Source organism: Nestor notabilis, unplaced genomic scaffold (genome assembly GCF_000696875.1).
Source record: "Nestor notabilis isolate BGI_N333 unplaced genomic scaffold, ASM69687v1 scaffold4702, whole genome shotgun sequence".
Lineage (NCBI taxonomy): Eukaryota > Metazoa > Chordata > Aves > Psittaciformes > Psittacidae > Nestor > Nestor notabilis.
This window is the reverse complement of record NW_009919516.1, coordinates 17680-37582: the sequence shown is the minus strand read 5'-3', so window position 1 is coordinate 37582 and position 19903 is coordinate 17680. Positions and strand designations below refer to the sequence as shown.

The window sequence follows — 19903 nt, the reverse complement described above, 5'->3', positions numbered from 1 at the left end:
GAAAGAGCAAAGTAGGAGGAGAAATCGGTTGAAATACTAGATAGAAAAACTATAGGGCTAGATTAAACATTACTATAAAAAGATAGAAATCCCTTAAAATCCATAAAATCTGTGTAAATCCACAGACTTTATTAAGATTTCTTAATACTTATGGTACAATGAAGCTGGAAGCAATAGATAACACTGTGAACTTTGATGCAAGCCCAGAAATATGCAGGCTTTTTCCTGAGCACTACAATAACTGTGATATAAAACGACTCTGAGAACAATGAATCAATCATGCAGTTTACAGTCCTTTTGTATCTATTAAGAAGTATCAATATTTAATTATGTGTTATTTCCCATGCTGGAAGGGGAATGCTGAAATTTTAGAAACAGGCATTCTTCTGCAAGCTCAGCCAGTAAGCAGTGTTTTTCTTACACTGGTGACAGCTATTTTACTTACTTCTGTATTAAAACAAGTCTTGAGTTAAGTTTCACATATAAAAAATGTATGAGTAACATACCAGGGTGTTTTGAAATCTTTATCAATATTTCACTGTGTATTTAGAACATTAACTGGAAATCTGAAGTACACAGGGAAAAATTTATTAGACAGTGATCAGGAAAAAAACTTCAGTGTGCTGCACAGTACTATTCTGCTGTGGTATGATCAGTAGAGTTTGAGTTTGAGTTCCAGTTCAACTTACTTTAAGTGCCTGGACTTTCTATTTCAACAGATTTAATCTTTAAAGAAGTTACTGATTCTTCTTTTTTTTTTTTTTTTTTTTCTTTTTTTTCATTTAAGAAGCATGTGAACTCCATGCCAGAAGTGGTCAAATGAATTTTTCATCATTAGATATTCTCTAAAGACTTGTGCTTGATATCCAAATCCTAGTAACCATTGCTTTTTCTTAGAATGCTAATACAGAATAAAAATGTGTTCCTATTCATGTTACTGGTTTACTTTTAGTTAGAAAAATTAAATCGTATCACCAGATGGATTATTATCTAGTAATAATAAAAAAATCTGCCTTAATGCAGTAGTCAACTGTACCTATTTTAGCACTGATAGATAATTTGCACATTGTCATAACAGTTTTTGATTAATGGATCCAAGTATAGCCACGCGTTCTACTGAAATACATCGTACAGTAAAGATACCAGGCTTCAGCACTGCACACTTTGTAGAAATGGGAGGAATTCTAATTGATTAATTTTAAACAATCAGAATTCAATAAAGAAAAAATCTGTTACACACATAACTATTTTTCCCATTGCTCTGGAATGCAGGAGAAGCTCAGTTAGTTTGTCAGGCTCCTCATTTAGTAGCAAACTCAGTTGTGTATTTTGAGTTAAACTTCCCCAAACCTCCGTCTGTCCAGCTGTGTTCTCTTCTGACTTTGTTTTCTGTGAGTAGCTAGAATCAGCAAAGAATATACGACTCCATCCTGTTCCATTGCATTTGAAGAAGGGAGCTCGTGTGGGGCAGGCATGATAGGAGCTTGTTAGGGGCAGGCATGAGGGGAGCTCGTGAGGGGAGATCTTGAGGGGAGATGAGGGGTGGCTGTGAGGGGTAGGGGAGGCAGCTGTACAGAGTAGACCACTGTGGGGGGTAGGTGAGGGGTGGCTGTGAGTGGAGATCATGAGGGGAGATGTTGAGGGAAGATGAGGGGTGACTCCTAGAGGAGATCATGGCAGTTTGCCCTTAGTGTCATGGTTTAGTGGTGGGCTTGGCAGTCCTGTGGTAGTGGTTGAACTCGATGATCTTAGAGGTCTTTTCCAAGCTAGTTAATTCTATGATTCTATAATTCAAATTTTTGCTTTTAGCATTGCGTGATGCTAGCTGCTGTGTTGCATTGTCATGGAAGTAAAAGGAGTTTTCTCCATTTAACTACAGAGTCATAGAATGACTTAGGTTGGAAGGGACCTTACAGCTCATCGAGTTCCAACCCCCTGCCACGGGCAGGGACACCTTCCACTAGACCAGGTTGCTCCAAGCCCCTGTGTCCAGCCTGCACCTGAACACTGCCAGGGATGGGGCAGCCACAGCTTTTCTGGGCACCCTGTGCCAGGGCCTCAGCACCCTCACAGTGAGGAATTTTTTCCTGATAGCTAATCTAAATCTACCTTCTTTCAGTCTAAAGCAATTCGTACTATCTCTTCAAATAATTCAGGATTTTTAAACTTAAATTTCTGTTATTGATTTGATGTTCCTTGAGAAAGGAGCTTGTGCTTTTGTTCACTCTGTGAACAGAGTATTTCTTATTTCACCCCACTATTTTGACCTTATTATAATCAGTTAAATTATTATTGAAAAACACTGAAAGAATTCTTGTTGATTTTAGTACTTACCTGACATTGCTGGCAATACTTTTTATTTTACAGCGTTTAGTCCTGTGAGAAGGATACAGTTTTTCTAACTACAGAATGTGGTGCATCTGGGCAAGGTTTTCAAAACATTGTGTGCGTGAAGCTTTTATAGCTTGAGGAGGGTTTCTGTTGGATTTGGTAGGCGATGCTCTGAAAAAACAACAACATGCTGGTTTTGCTTGGCTAAACAAAGTTTGTATAATTTTTTTCTGATTTTAGCAAACCTACAGAAGTCCTCACAAGTTTGGGAACAGTGCATTGGTTTAAAAAAAAACTTCAAAGAAACCACTAACTTGCTGTCATGCAAACCCATTTCCTTAATTTAATTATTACTTCCTTACAGTAGGAATTGTATTTTTAAATTGAGATCAGAAGGTGGATAAAAAAAGTACAGTAGAATATAATATTTTTTAAAGCATGAATCTGTGTAAGCAAACAAAAAACAAATGCAGTTTACTTTTCAGAATAACTCCACCAGCGTTCATGTTTTCAGTAGCCTCACTGATCTAATCTACATCTCTTGTTTAGTGTAGCACACTACCATTGGGGAGCATTCTCATTACTACTAGCTCTTACTATATTTTTTCCATTTCTTTATAGTTATTTCTTTCCTCCACAAGTGCTCTGCTGACTCATTTGCTCAGAGCTAATGTGTCTTTACTGACCCACGTAGTTCTAATAATAAATTAATATTTGGAAAGCCCCAGCACATACATACGAGGAACAAGACACTAATTTTAGGGAAAAAGAAGTTGGTAAGGGAATAGTGTGTCAGTTACAAGTGCCAAAACCTGATCTCATTACCTGCCGTTATGGAATTACGGTGTGAATTGGGGTAGGCATAACCGTCGTTATTACTCAGGAAGACCTCCATCTCTTTGATGTCTAAGTGACCTAAGTAATTATAAGGGAAGGCACTGATTGTTTTCTTTTTTCAGTAGTAAGAACCAGTAGCTGAATCCTAATGGCCTCAGGTTTGCTGTACCTGAGAGACCGAGCAGTTTGCTTGTAATTTATAAATTACATGCTGTACAAACTGGTCTTCTGAGATCGATTTCTAAGGATTGTTATAAGTGCGCTTGGGATTTTCATTAAAATGCACCAAAAGATGTAAGCATGAGACAAATCAGTGTATGTTTATATTTCTGAAGATTGGTCTAGGAATTATGTCTTTTTTTTTTTTAAGTGGTATTTTATATCCACTTGTTGCATCAAATTTTGTCTATTATCTGGGGTTACATGATCATATAAATTCTGAAAAGTCTTGTTCATTTTAATTAATCTTTCTGCCGTACAAATTTTTTTAGGTAGGCTAAAAATTTATTTCATTTTAATAGCACGATTGTAAACATGCATTTTGTAGAAAATACCAATTGGTAGTTGCATTTTATTTGTGATTCCAAGTTGCCAGAAAGAAGTAGATAAGCCACAAAAACAAGATCTATCTACTGGCAGCACTCTATAAGAGACCCCATTTTATTTCAGAAAATAAGGATGCACAGTGAGGTTTTTTATAGATTTAATAGGTTCTGTAGCCGTAAGTCTTTCTAAGATGGTAACAGTTCATGAGTAGATTTTCTTACACACCATTGAAACTACCAAAATGTTGCCACATTTTTTGTTAGGACTTAGAGATACAGAAGCATGCAGTAATTCTACCTGAAGAGGAAAACAAAAAATAACCCATAACAAACAAAAAAACCCACTAAACTTGGTACTGGAAAATACATGTTTGGTTTTTATTGATGTCCCACTCAGTAGTGTTCTGCATGCTAGATATACTTGTATAGGAATCCCATTCATTTCAGGTTAATATTTTGCTTGTTTTTTAACAGTATCTTCAAAAGCAACTCCCAAATACAGGAAATTCTTTTAACAGGCACCTTTAGATTCTAGTACTTTGCTGCGTTATCACCTTGAATTACTGTTCTTTGTCATTCTTCCCCTGCATTAACATGAAGTGAGGACCGTAGCTTACAAACTACTGTAGTGATTTTTGCTGTTGCCTCCACATTTCGTGTTAAGAAAAGGCATCTCCACTTTTAGAACTAACCTCATTGTCATCTTACCTGTGACATGAAAGAAACATGAGCAGGGCTCACCTCTTGTTTGCATGTATCCTCATTCCTCTGCATCACTTCTTGGTTTACAAGCCCCTTTAATATCAAATAAAGTGTTTTGCTGGCTTTTTTTCTGTCTTACTGGGTGAAGTAATAAATGGAACATGCATTCAAATATTTCCTGCTTAGGATATGTGATTAAAAGATGCTTTTCTGCAGCAAAATTAATTCTATAGCAAGATTTTTTTCATATTTTAAGAAGTATTTAATTACTGTCTAACAAAGACTTGAGTTACAACAATATGATAGGACACTGAGAGAATTTTTCATTTTTAGTTGTTATGTCATTAATGGCATTCTAATGACATGTGTAAATATTTATACAGGAATCTTTTCCAGTCTTAATATCTATTTTTTTAAAAAATAGAACTAGAGATTTTGGAGCACAGTTCAAACACAAAGGGAGCAAATGATGTAATCATAGATTTATGCAAGGTCTTGACAATGATTTGTTCTGCCCAGGAATGTTGCATTCAATATCATTCAAAAAATATTTAAGTAACTAAGTATTCAGAGAACTTGGATGTTTTGATTTCAATTTTCAGAAAGAAAAGACATAATGACTGTACAGTTGAAACAGTCCTTGTCAATATCAACTGCTTGAGCTTCACACCACCTGTCATTAAGTCCCTTCAGACAAAACCCAGAATCTTTATTAAAGATTGTAAGATATAGAGAAATGTAAGAGTCTCTGCAGTGCCAAAAAGCTGAAGATAATATAGATGGTGAGTGGAAAGGAAGAAATTGTGAATCTTTTAAGCCAATTGGCAAACTACCAAAAAGCAAGGGAAAACAGTTCTAATTGTGGAAAATTAAAACCACAGAAAGAAAGATTCTGAAGCCTGGAAGAACAGAGATTTGAAGTCACTGAGGAGCAAGAGAAAGAAAGGCACATGGATGAGAATTTCCACAACGGCCAAAGGCAAAGGTGTTAGTAAAAAGATAGTTGCAGAACCTGGGTTTTTTTGTTGATTTTTTTTTTCTTAAAGACAGAAAAGAGAGTCTGATAATGCAGTTACTGTATGTGAACTAGATGGTGTCTGCTTTGGAAAGGAAAACAGGTAATATGGAAGGATTCCCTTTTATTCATAGCTTCTGTCATCAAGTTTACTGTAGTATAGAAAAATACTAATGCATTACACTTACAAACTTTTGTACATGTGTTTTTGTATACAAAGGCTGCTTTGGCTGAATTTTAGTTACAGGTGTCAGATGTTGTAATGTTTTCTTTTAACCCAATGCTCTTTTCCCCCCTTCAGTCTAGAAAGTTTAGGAAAATCTTGTATTTAAAGGAAATGTTACTTTAAATGACAAATGAGAAAAATCGAAAACTTTCTTTGTCTCCCCTCTCCCTGTCAGGTTATCTGTGTCCAATCTAAATGAAATTTTCTGATCTATTTTAGTGTTATAAACCGTATTAAATATTGTATCTGAATTTGTTTCTAGGTGTTGCGAAACCAGAGATTTTCTGCTTCCTTTCACCATGCAGTTGAAACAGTTGTTAATATGCTGATGCCACACATCACTCAGAAGTACAGAGACAATCCAGAGGCTTCAAAAAACGCAAACCATAGCCTTGCTGCCTTTATAAAAGTAGGTACACAAGTGGCTTAGGCTCTGTGGTTACTTTTTCAATAATACTGCTTGTTCATGGATCTTAAAGAATCTTAAACCCAACTCACATAAAACTGAATACCCATAATGCTTTCTAAATATAATTCTATGTCCACGTTAAAATGCACCGAAGTTATAATTTGCATCTTCTATAATCAAGAAGACATTTGTTCAGAAGTTTGATATTTTTAGAAATTAACTTACATTTTATCAAAAAATGTATTTTGGGGTATTTTTCTTTAAAATTATCATCTAGGTTACCTTCTTGAGTAGTGTTTTATTTGCATGTATTTTATATAGACAGACTTGCAGTGTCTCTTCTTTATAAGCCAATAAGATCCAGTAGGGAGAGAAAAGGATGAGAAATAATATTTTTTTAAGAAGCTGCTAATGATATGTCATTTTTGTTTCTGTCAGGATGGAGGTGTTCTCTTCAAACTGCTTTTTATTTGCAATTTGTTTACATTCTGCACTCTAAGGGAAAATTTTGTATTCGTGTATGTATAAATTTATTTAGCTTCTTTGTTTTATTGTTCTTTATATTCAAATTGAATTACCAATAATGTGTTAGGAAGATAAACTTATTGAATACAGAAATACAATTACTGAGCACTGAGACAATACTAAATCAATTGTATCTTGGTTTTGCTTGTTTTTCTCAGAGGTGTTTTACTTTTATGGATAGAGGCTTTGTTTTCAAGCAAATCAATAACTACATCAGCTGCTTTGCCCCAGGAGATCCGAAGGTACTTAGTGTTTTTAAACAAACTATTTTTAGGAGTTGCCTCTTCTTGATGCATGTAGATAAGAGTACTGCATTAAGTCTTCAGACTTCTTCCCAGTTATGTTAGAAGTTTCTATACTGTGCTTGGAGTGTGGGTTTTTTTCATCTAATCACTTTTCATATTTTGATTTCCATCTTCAGGTGCAACTTTACTACCCTAGACTGTGTGTACTGTGAAAGGGGGGAGGGTGTGCAGCACTACGCAGAAATTTTAAACATGAATGTGAGAAAGGCTGAAGTTGGAAGAGTTGGTATCTGCTAAGTTTCTGTGCATTTACTGTGGGGGGGAAAGCATGAACCAGATGTTCAAAGAATTTCTTCTGTGGGTTCAAACGTTTCTTTCATCAATACATAGCATCCTAGTAAACTTAAATAACTTGAGACGATGGGAATAGTAAATAGAACTATATTGAGTTGTCAAGCATGAACTGTGCTGGCATTATTTTATACTGACGTGTGGAATTTTGACAGTTCTATATTCCTCCTACTGCAAGGCTTGAGGGAAATCACCCTTTTGTGTTAAAAAGCTGTTTTTAATGTGTTATTCCAATCACTGCATAAGATGTTCGATTTTTATACCTGAAATTCTTTTTGCAGACTCTTTTTGAATTCAAATTTGAATTTCTCCGTGTTGTCTGTAATCATGAACACTACATACCTTTGAATCTACCAATGCAATTTGGAAAAGGCAGAGTTCAGAGATACCAAGGTAAATTCTTCTGAAGTAGTATATGGTACATTTCTTAACTGTCACCTTTTTATTATTATGTTTGTAGATAGTGTAACTTCAGGTCTGTGAGATGTTGGAAACCTTGAAATTGTTAAATGGAAGCCTCAAGTTGTAATTGTTTCCTTTAAACTTAAAGGAAGGGTTTAGGTAGCAGAGTAATCTAGCCAAAGAATCTAGTCATTGAAAGATATGGTGAACTACATCCTTGACTCCGCCTCCCTTTTGTGCTGTGATTGTTTGCTTTTTTTCGTGAGTTAGCTTAATTTGCTAGCTGCAGAAGCCTGCAATACTCCTATAGGTTGGAGGGCAGTGTGAGGTTTGGTATAGTTTTTACTTTTTTTCGTATACCCATTCAGATGAAAAGAGACTTCAGTAGGTCTATAGTGCAGCCTCCTGCTCAGGTCACATCAGGCCTTTCCTTCTCCAGCTGGAACAAGCTCAGTTCCCTCAGTTTTTCCTGACAGGACATGTGCTCCAACCCTCTAACTACCTTGGTGGTCCTTTGCTGAGCTCCTTCAATACAGGTTAGTCAGGCGTGGTTTACCCTGGGTAAATCTATCCTGGCTGTTCCTGGTCACACTCTTCCTCTTTACTTGCTGAAAAATGGCTTCCAAGAGGACTTGCTCCAAGGACCAAAGTGAAGCCTGTAGTTCCTTGAATTCTTCTTGCCCTTTTTTTGAAGATATGTGCAATGTCTACCTTCAGTCATCACAGGGTCCTTATTATGGGATACCCCTGATCACTACGCTTAACAAAGGTGAAAGTGAGTGATCTTCCAATGATATCAGATAGCGCTCTCAGTATCTCATCTGGTGATGTGGGTTCGCGTGACTGGAGGTCTTGCAAGAGATCCCTGACCTGATCCTCATCCACTGGTGATAATTCTATTTCTTGAAGCTGGTCTCTAGACTCTTAAGGCCTGAGAACCATGTCAGGGAAGGATAAGGTAAATGAAGGTATGCAGTACTTCAGCCTTACCCAAGTCCACTGTCCCTAAATCACAGTCACTATTCAGTAAATATCCCATGTTTTCCTTATTCAGGCTTTTAATGCTAATGTAATGGTAGAAGCTGTTCTTGTTTCCATTGATGTCCATTATAACTTTCAGCTATAGCTGAGCTTTGGCTTTCATGACACTATTCCTGCATACTTGGTCAATGCTTCTATATTCCTCCTGTTGCTTGTTCTTGCTTCCACTGCATGTGATTTTTATTTTTTTTTTTTTTTTTTTTAGTTCTTTTTTTCCCACTGGAGCTCAGTCAGGAATGTCCTCTTTAGCCCAGCTGGGCTCCTGGTATACCTAGCTTTGTGCCAAAACAAGTAGTATATTAACTATCGCATTTGTGTCTGTGAAGACCTTAATTTCTTCCAGGCATTGAACTATAGCAGACATCAGTAAGCAGAGATGAGGAAGGTGCTTTTAGAAGTAACAAGTAAATGTGCCTAACATTTATATTATTGTAGATTATGTTACTTTTTTCTGAAGTATTTATTCATCAGACTCTGCTGGCTTGGTGAAGTTGAGTATACCTAATTAATGCTTTCATCATGGTGGCAGAACAAGATTTGGGACTAAGAGCTGTTCAGCTGCAGAGAACTTGTTTCTGTCTGTCTTTTTCAGCCTTTAGGAGTGTCTTTAATAACTATGGCATTGAATGTCTTTGATTCACTGCATGAATATTTCCATAGAAAAGGAACTATGAGTTGAAAAGAGCAAAACTAGAGAAAACAGTGTTTCTGATTACACAATAAGGAACATTTTAAAATGCTGCTCCCTGGTGAACTAGGAGTTCAGCCAGGAAAGGAAATCTTTATCAGAAGTGTTTCTGGCTCTGTTTTGCTGTCTCAGGCAAAAGAGATCTTGGATGAAGCGGTTGGCACTTAAGTGAGTTACAAGGCAGCCTGCAGAATGTCTGTGCTGTCTTGTCTGTGGTTTTTTCTGACTTAATGGATTCCCTTGCTGCAAGAGTTCTTTGAAAAATGAAAGTGCTTTGAGATTAGCATCTGTTTTTTGATTACCGTATTAAACAATGATAGTGAATGAGAAACTCTTGAATAGCTCCTCAGCTGAAATTTTAAACATATATGCATTCTAATAAATAAGACCTTCAAGCTGAAGTTTCTCTTAAGCTGTCATTATATACAGTACATAAATGAGGTGGATTATGTTGTTACAGGAAAAAAGACTGCTAAAGGGGAGCAGTTTGACTTTGCTGTGTCAGATGTGCTGAGGTTTTATGTACGTCTACATAATATCTATATACTATATGGGACTTAGTAAAGATTTACAGTTTATAAAATAAAAATGTATCGCAGCGGTTTAAACACAAATGTTAAAATGTTCTTTAATTGCAATTCTATTGCAGTTAACTGAATAAATATTTCTGAAGAATACAGTATTGTTTAATTTTAGGAAAGTTGCCTACTGTATTATAATGCAGGTCAAATCTGCATAGATTCATTTAAGTTTTCTTGTTTAAATATTAATGTGTACTTTTGTGTTCTGATATATTGAGAAGAAATGGCTTGATTTGGACACGGGTGTTGCAAATGCAGTCGCTTCGTTACACTTTTACTACACTGCAAATTTTTGGGACAATTTTCTTAGAGAATATCAATTAATGAAGATCACAGCAGGCTTTATAGTCTATATTCGTAACAGATACATATGTAAGATAACAAAGAAGGAACTTGAAACCGCAGTACAGAATCTAAAACTTCTTAATCCATGTTTCACTTGCAGTCCTTCAAATTTACTAACCTGGAACTGAACCACAGACTAAAATTTCGATTTTATTTCCATCATACAACTAAATTCCTGAAAGACAGACAGTGCAAAACCATTATTCACTGTGTGTGTTTTCAGTGCCTGAATATAGATTTAGGATTTGAATTTGGAGCTATTAAGATGCTGGTGCAGGTAAAGTTAAAAGGAACACTTCTGAATATTGGGCAGTGTTTAAAATGGTTTTTTTATACTTTTTAAGACTTTTAAATTTCTCCAGTGTCTGTTGTTGATTGAATATACGTCATCATTGTCTGTTTAATAAATGCATCATTATGCAGTTAATTGGGCTAGAGATATCTGAATAACTATGATTACATATTATTGTAAGTGACGTTGTAAACATTTTACTTCAGCCATAAGTTAACTGATAAATTGATTTAAGTAATACCATTCCTTACATTGAACTTGTACTTTACTTCCAGATCTTCACCTGGACTATTCTTTAACTGATGAGTTCTGTAAAAATCACTTCTTAGTGGGGCTGCTTCTAAGGGAGGTGGGCAATGCATTACAAGAGTTCAGAGATGTGAGGCAGATTGCTATTGGTGTGCTCAAGAATTTGATGATAAAGCATTCTTTTGATGATAGATACGCCTCCAGGGTAAGTGGATTGCTGTGCTATTTCTGTTCAGACTGTGATGAGAATAAATATGAAAATGTATCAAAATCAATTTTCAAATCACATATTTTTACCCAAAGAGAGCACAAAGCACCTTTCAATATAATTACATGTGTTTATTACATTTTAGCACAGTGTAATCTAACTGCTGCTGTTAAAGTAACCAGTTTTTTACCAATTTTTTTGGATATTTAATTTTCATTAAACACTAGCTCTTAGTATTTGGCAGCTGTCCTTCCATCATCTATTATTCATAAAATGAGTATAAGAAAGCTACAAGTCATGGTAGTAAATGTTGAGTGAATTTTTTTTTTTAATTTATTTTCTTGGCCTTTTTTTAACATGAGTTGTGCTGTGGAGAAGCAATAAAATTTCAACAGAAGATATCATTAACTTATCAAGCTAACTTAATATTAATTTACTTGGTTAGCCCTAACTAAAGTCACATTAATTTTTAGCTAAAATCACACTAATTAGAGGGGTTTTTTCTGCATTATATTGAAACTGTTAATTTACTGACCTTCTGTAAATTAGAATGAAATACAGTGATGATCACTGGTTTTGCTATTTGTGAACTTACTGAATGTGGGTTCCCGTTTGGCAAATATTTATTAAATGCTCTTTTTTTTTCTTTTGTAATTTAAGATTGAATAGCTTAAAAAAAATGGTGAGTGAAAAATAAATCTGTAATTGTTAATGAACTGTTAAACTCTATTTAGAGCCATCAAGCAAGAATAGCCACTATGTATTTGCCGCTCTTTGGACTGCTCATAGAAAATGTTCAGCGAATCAATGTTAAAGATGTGTGTCCATTTCCTGTTAACCCTTCCAGCAATGTGAGTGACCATTTCTGTTTGATAGCTTGAATTATTTTTATTGTAACTTATGGGCAATGCATGTATTAAGCACTGCATACTTTTGTCAAACAGTTTCATAAGCTTCAGAATTTCACGAGATTTTTCTCCTTGATTTTCTGAGCTTAAAAGCTTAGTTAACCTTTATGGTTTTGGCTGCAGTTTCTCTTACCTAGCTAAGTTATGCCTAACATGATAATCATCTAGTTTGGTCATACATACAGGTTCCAGTGTCCTTGTTGATCTCTCCTTGAACCTTGGAAGATTTTTGGAGAATGCTAGAGCACACAGATTACCACAGCATCATTCTAATGCCATGTGATTATACTGCTATGTAACACCTTGCTTTTTCTGCATCTCTGGCGCATGTGCCTGTGTTTCAATACAAACTACAGACCACACAGGACTGGACCCGCTGCGTCTCTTTGAGTGTATACGTTACCCACTTTTGATACAGTTTCTATGAGAGGAGTTTTCATTAAATTGTCTCTGGTTTTTAGTCAAAAATTACACATCTCTTTAGTCTGCCTGCCAGTTTGTATAAACAGTTTACCTCTATTTTGTATATCCTGGCATATGTAATAGAAAACCAAATTTAAGAAAGAAATATGTAAAAAATACTGCTCTGGAAAATTAAGTATGTCATAGTCACTAAGTCCATAGTGTTGGAAAACAGTGATCACATTTTCCTCTCTTTTCCAAACAGAGTGCAAAGGATGAAGCCCTTAATTTGCCAACTGCAAGTCAGCTAGTAACACCGCAAAAATCAGGAAACACATTGGATAACAATCTTCCTAAGGATCTATTTGGTGTTATCTCTGGTATTGGTAAGCACTTAAAAATAAAATAATTTAAAAAGGAACTAATTTCCTTTTTCATTTGTTACCAGAAATAATTGTTCTGTCTCCAGTTTCGATTGCTTTTGCATGTATACTTGAATGTTACTGATGCTTTCATTAACAGAACCCTAATGCAATCAGCTGTTCCGTGTGGGTCAAAATTGATGGTCTGCACATGAAAGCTTTCTTTTGGTATTTTTTTGGTTTTGCTTTTGTATTTGAAACTAAAGCTATTTCCAGGAAAATGCTGGTTTTCCCCTTTCAAAGGTGATATTTTCTGTCTTGCTGCAGAGAAATGGGAGGCAAGACTAGCCTTAGTCATTTATGGCAAAAGTGTCATAATCCACCATTTTGTACATGATGTTAGAGACCACCTCTAAGTGGAGTGCTGCTTGTACACACATGTGGGCATCCTTCTGTCTCTTGTTTTACTGTGTTTTACTACATGCGCTGTCTGCTGTAATTATTTGTGTCACTTACTAGTCCAAAAAAAAAAAAAAAAGATGAAAAATTGGGAAGAATAATTTTTTAAAATATACATGCTTTGTCATGTAAGTGTGTATTGCTACATCTGGCTTTTACACCTGTGTGTATGCATTTGTATGTAAGTCTGTGTGCATACATGCAGTTGGTTTTTTGTCAGAGATAAGCACCAGAGTAAGTGGATTAAGTGTATACATACATACTTAGCTGAAACTCTAGAATAAAGTTTGTCTTCCTTAAAAGTAAAAGGAATTAATTGTTTGCCTTCTTAAAAAATATATACGTAAATGGTGGCTTTGGAAGTCTGACTAGACTATGGTATGACCTTTTTCAGTATATGTATTGTCTGAGATTTTTATGTTGTTTGGAATTTTTGTTGTAGCTTCCCCATACACCGCATCAACGCCGAATGTTAATAGCGTGAGGAGTGCTGACTCAAGAGGCTCTCTTATAAGTACAGACTCAGGAAACAGCATCCCAGAAAGACAAAGTGACAAGAGCAATTCTCTTGACAAGGTAAAAAAAAAAAACAAAACCAAAATAACCCGAAACCAAAACAAAAAACAGAAAGTGTAGTCCTAAAACTTTATCTTAAGTGTCATAGGAGTTAACTTCCATAATCTCCATTGAGAATGAGCTTTCTAGAATAACTCTAGAGCAGTACTTTACATAAGTTGTTGTTTTGCAAAATTATTATCATATGAACTCTTTTTGCATTGCATTTATTAAATTGTTTTGTGGAAAATACAAGGTTTTCAATATAGAGACATATTGAGCAGTTGGGGGTTTTGTCGGAGAAAAGCACTAGATTAAGTGTATTGAGTTGCACTGAGGAGAATTGAATTTCAGTTAGGACAGCTGGTTTGGTTTTGTGGAGACCTTCACTCCATCCTGTTCTATACACACTATGTGTAGCATTTCTAAGATGCTGAAAAAAGAGTTGCTGTGCTTTCTCTAGGTAATTTCTTTTATGTTAGTTTAACTTTTCTAAATCATTTCATTTCAAAGCTGTTACAAATTAGGAGCTCTGGCTGCAGTAGCTATGAGGTATTCAGTCATGTCTTTCTAGAGCTTGTGTTGATACTGATCACATTTCATTTTCTTAGATCTTGTTGTGCAAGTCACAACATGTTAACTTTTTCCCCTTGACTCTGACATGCCTTCGTGTGGCAGAGAGAGAAGCTTCTCAGAAGGCACTCTGCTCATGCTATGCGCCCTAATGGAGAAGAAGAAGAAAATTCTCACCCTGCAAAGAAAAACCGTGTTACTATGGATTTTTCACTTCTGACAATTCCAGCTTTGCCAGAGAAAATTTTGCATGCTGCTTTCTCTCTTCAGTTACAAGAAGTATTTGATTTTTGTGCTTGGCATAGTTAAGCTTCTGAGTGAAGTGTGTGATCAGTAGTTTTGCCACTTCTTTGCAACAGTTGAATCTCAAGCCAAATATGTACAATGTAACCATGTCAAATACCTTTAAATGCCAAACTTGGAATGGTTCCTGTACATGATTTAATTTCAGCACAAAAATTCAATCAGTTTAAGTAACAGCAGAATATGTGTCTTAGGTCTTTAATATAATAGAACTAGAAAATCTTCTTTGACATTGACCGAGGAAATAAAGCAATATCTTGTACATACACTGTTGCTAAATGGCAATGCTGTCATCTATTACTTAGTTGTCATGTTGTTAATTACAAATGTGTAGTGTTTTTACCAAGTAGAAGGGTTTTCAAAGGCGTCAACATCCTTTGAAAATTCTACTCTGGTCTGCCAATTTTGGCAGTACAGGATTTATGTTTTGCATGCTGTTAATATTTTCCCCAAATAATACTTAATCCTGGCTTCTTATTCGTTGCTTTCCAAACTTTTTTTTCTGGTAGATCAGTTGTTGAGTGCACGTTATCTTTGAGTTTTTGCTCATTGCTTGATACCATATTGAAGAGCCATGTTTTTGTTTTAATTTTCTTTCAGAATAACCTGTAGAATTATGCTTGTGGAATCAGAATTGGCTGGAAGTATATCAGTTTCTATTTTAATATGTGCATACTTTATAGGTTATTGATATGATTTTAAACTAAGCTTGGGAGTAGTTGGGTACCTTGGTAGCTTGGGAGTCCTAGTTTTATCCATGTGTATGCTCAACTATTTTAGAGGGAATATTATCTAGCACTCTGGACAGTATCTGAAACCTAGGAAACGCGAATTCTGTTTCTACTCTGCCACCCATTAATTGCTTGCTCTATTTCATTATCCATAAAGCTGTAGAGTAGCACCTCCTTGTTCACCAGAGATATGTCAAAGATAACAGTTTGTGAGGTTATTAGAATCTGCAATAATCAGGCTTATACAGATGCCCATTCTCTCCCAAATTACAGTAAGTTCTGGCTAGGTTCTTGAGGTATTGGCACTTCTCACTTTGTGAAACCAAGTGCTTTTCTCCCTTGAGACTACTTTTTAATTTTGATATGAATGATTTCTTCCAAAACTGCTCAGTGTCCTTAAAAGGTCATGGAGCCAAGATGATCCAGCATTCTTGTAGAAACCAGAGTTGCATAGTACCAAACTGTTGAGTTAACGGAAGACTTGCAAAAAACGTCTGGTTCATTTTCCATTTGCTTAAGTGGCCTCCTACTGGAAGTGCAAATTAGGCACTAGAAAGGGTATAATTTATCCTTTAAACAAACATTCATATAGTGTGTCTGTGAAGGCCTCAAACTGAGGATTTTGTAACACCTGGCTGTGTGGAAATTATTCTTTTTCAGATAAAGATAAGTCTCTGCCTAAAATTCAAGTTATATATTCTCTATATTCTCACAGGATTTGGGTTTTTTTCTTTTTGTTTTTCTGTGGCACACATTTTTGAAAGATTAGTTAGGGGTTTTTTTTTCCTTTTTGGACGGAGCTCAGTATTGAGCATTGCTGATAAACTTCGCACAAGCGTAGAAATTGTGGAAATGAAGCAGGGAGAAGGATTTAAAAAAAAACCAAACAACAAACCAACAACTTAATTTAATTTTTAGTTATTTTGAGGCAAGGACAAGTTCAGTAGTTCAGACAAAATCAGTAGTTAATCTTCCAGAATGCAGATTCTTGCCATTCATGTATATTTTCCTTTAGGTTCTTACATCTTTAGATGGAAAGAATTTTGTAGAGGCAGGTCTGTCTCCAGTTCAGCATAAAGTCTCTTCAAAAGCCAAGTAGCATATATGTATCGCTTAACAGAAGCATTTATTTTTGAAGTATTTCATCTAAGCAGAAGGGGCATGCCTGATCTCTACAGTGTGGGTATCTATGTATAATTAGCTTGATTATTAATCATCATTAGGTGACTTTTCCTTTTACTTCTCCCTCTGGGGGAGGAAAGGAATCATACAAAGAAGGAAATAAAAATAAGCAAAGGTAAAGAGGCCTAATTTGGTATACTTCATGTGTGTAATGTGTGTTTTAGTGACCTGTCTCTACATGAAACATTTTTGTCTCCATTCTGAGATCCTTTTTCTGTTGCAGGAATTAATAAAGCAATTTAAAACATTGTAGTTTCTTATCAGTTTAAGAACTCTTCAACCAAAATATGTCTCTTTTCTTGTCAGAATCAGCAGAGCAGCACTTTAGGAAGTTCTGTAGTTCGATACGACAAACTTGACCAAGCAGAGATCAAAAGTCTGCTCATGTGTTTCCTTCATATTTTAAGAAATATGTCAGAAGGTATGTAATTCCACCTATTTGTTTAATAATTTTGAAATCAATACCTTTTCAAAATCAGCAGAATATTTTGGGTGTACGTACCATGTTCTTCTGAGGTTTACAAATATGTGTGATTGATCAAATTAAACTTGGCTGAAACCTTGTAAGCATTAAATACTTATTATTTCTTCAAAGTGTGAGGCTAACTAAAGGACTTGTTAAGAAAGCGACTATTTGTGCGTGACTGTTCAGTCCAGTCTGGAACATGGAGGTGATCAGTAGAAGAGTCTTGGGGCTAGTCCGTTCCTTCCATTCCCCCAAATTATTCGATCGCTGTGTATATTTCCATTTCTGGAATGGGGATATTTATGCTTCTTCATTCTCCTGGGATGTTTGTGAGATGATCCATACTATCCTGGAGAAGGTTTACTACGCTCATAGCACTATGATGCTATGATCCCTAACCATGATCAATATTTAAAAAAGAGGGCAAATCTCTTTTGGTGAAAGTATTGAATTTTTCTGTTTGTGCTAAACATATCAGAAGTAGTTAATTCGTTTCTGTGCCTATTTTGATAATAATTTGTAAATATCAAGTTTATGTAGTACTTGAACTCTAATTTATTACCCCACTTAATCAAGAATGAGAATTGAAAGGTTCATTAATATCCAGTCACACCATTACATTTTCATGTAATTACATCAATATTACTTTATGTATTTTATATAATAGCAGAAGAATAATAGCAGAATCATGGAGCAGTTTGGATTGGAAAGGACCTTAAGATGATATAGTTCCAACCCCCCTGCCGTGGGCAGGGACACCTCACACTAAACCGTGTTGCCCAAGGCTCTGTCCAACCTGGCCTTGAACACTGCCGGGGATGGAGCATTCACAACTTCCTTGGGAAACCCATTCCAGTGCCTCACCACACTCACTGTGAAGAACTTCTTCCTTATATCTAATCTAAACTTCCCCTGTTTAAGTTTAAACCCATTACCCCTTGTCCTACCACTACAGTCCCTAATGAAAAGTCCCTCTCCAGCATCCTTATAGGCCCCTTCAGGTACTGGAAGGCTGCTATGAGGTCTCCACGCAGCCTTCTCTTCTCCAGGCTGAACAGCCCCAACTTTCTCAGCCTGTCTTCATACAGGAGGTGCTCCAGTCCCCTGATCATCCTCCTGGACTTAACAAAACTCGGAAATAACATTTTCACTGTTTTACACTTTGGAATATATAAAAATTAGCAAGAATTTCTATGAAATCCGAGTTAAAATTTACATAAGCACAGTGGAGGTTTTTTGGTCTCAATACTCCTGGAGAAGAATCAACTTTGCCACACACCTTTGTAATAATTTTGAATTTGTTAGCCGATTTTGAACATTTTTGGTGAAAGAGAGCAGGTTTTGGCTGTGTAACTACAAGCTTTGTAAGAAATAGTCGTTCTCGAAATCTGTGCAAGTAAAGATAATCTGAAACCTGTACTGAACATGTATCTGTATTAAAACACCATAAATGAAAAAAGAAGAAATATTAAATTCTAATTTTAAAAAATGTTTTAGAACACTGTAGTCACTACTGACTACACAATTATTACTACTTGAAATATGAAATTGTATGGGAATATTATGGATTAATTAAAAGCATTTTGTAAAAACTCATTTGGAGAATTGATATGTGCATTCATATAATGAGATTCAAGGAAAATTTTTAATCGTAGTAATTGCCTGTACCCCACAAGCCATTTTTAGATTTCCTGAACCCTCATTATCTGAAAACTAAGAACTTCTACTTAAAGATTTTTTGTGTTTGCTACTTTTGTCTTGTTTTTAATATTTTTCGTTTTCCTAGATGCATTGTTTACATATTGGAACAAGGCTACAAAATCTGAACTGATGGACTTTTTCACAATTACAGAGTAAGATTTTTGTTGAGCTTGTCATGAAATCGCATGTTTCATTATGCTGTTAAAAACATGAGTCAAGATATAAGTATGCATTATATATGTTTTTATTCATTTGTTTGAAAAAATAATGCTATCTTGGTCTGTTTAGCAGTCCTTAACTTGAGGTGCATAATTGCATGTCTGTCCAATTGCATGATAGTTTCTGGAATTAGGCTAAACAAAAGTGATCTTGGGAAGTTCCTAAACAGTGAGTAGTGCTCGGAATATTGCTATGCTCATAGAATAGAAGAGGAACCAACTGTCTTGTTCCCTGTCTGCATTAAAAAGCATCTTGTAATGTGAACTGGATGAAATGATATGGTTGCGTATCAAAATCGGTTGCATTGCGTAACTTCAGAACCAAAGGGATATGGACCATCCTCCTAGCATTCCCCTTGTGTCTTCTGCCATTCTGTAAGGGAAAAGATGCAGGATGAATCCCGTATTTGTTATCAAAGGCAGCACTTAATCCCTGTGCACACTTAACTTGTTTCTCCATGGAAATTGACAGATACAGAAGTAAAAAGTGAAGAAGGCACTGTGCTTAAAGTTGTGTGCTACGGAAAGCCCTTATGCTTACCTTGCTTGTTTCACTGGTTTCCTTCGTTTCCATAGTAGAGGGTCAATCAATGTGGTATCAGTTGTTAATTGTGTTATGGAGTGTTCTACTCCAGGTCTATTTTAGGAATATATTGTAGATAGTATTTTAACTCATCCTTTGAGTACATCTGACGTGATATCGATTGTACGAGAGACAGAACTGAACAAGTAAATGAGCCAACTTAGTGCACTCTCTAAAGCCTGAGCTGTAAGCTGTGCAGAATCAGTGGTGAACAGTATTTTGCCATTAGATAGTTATTTAAGGGATGGATAGGATTGGTTTGTGATCAAATCAGTAATCTCAAATTACTAATTATCAAAGAAGATTTACATCACGAAAGCAGTATATGGAATAAAAAGGAAAATTTCCATCTTGTTAATGCAGTGGATGATATCACATTTCCTTAAGAGCAGCAACAAGACTCGTAAAAGCCTACCTCTTCCAATTCTAGAAGTATTTTGTCAATTCAAATAACCTGACTGATTTCAG

At 35.6% G+C, this 19903-nt stretch overlaps 1 protein-coding gene across 1 annotated transcript in view; it reads left to right on the top strand.

Annotated features, from left to right (window-relative positions):
* Positions 1–19903, top strand: part of LOC104402382 (dedicator of cytokinesis protein 9-like) — a gene marked incomplete at both ends in the record, with an annotated part of 38324 nt that overhangs the window by 928 nt on the left and 17493 nt on the right. Inside the window, 9 exons of the mRNA XM_010010252.1 lie at positions 5919–6065; positions 6749–6832; positions 7468–7579; positions 10811–10989; positions 11727–11843; positions 12568–12688; positions 13566–13699; positions 16774–16888; positions 18720–18786. Of these exons, the coding sequence (XP_010008554.1) occupies positions 5919–6065; positions 6749–6832; positions 7468–7579; positions 10811–10989; positions 11727–11843; positions 12568–12688; positions 13566–13699; positions 16774–16888; positions 18720–18786 (1076 nt within the window). The remainder of the gene's footprint in view (positions 1–5918; positions 6066–6748; positions 6833–7467; positions 7580–10810; positions 10990–11726; positions 11844–12567; positions 12689–13565; positions 13700–16773; positions 16889–18719; positions 18787–19903) is intronic.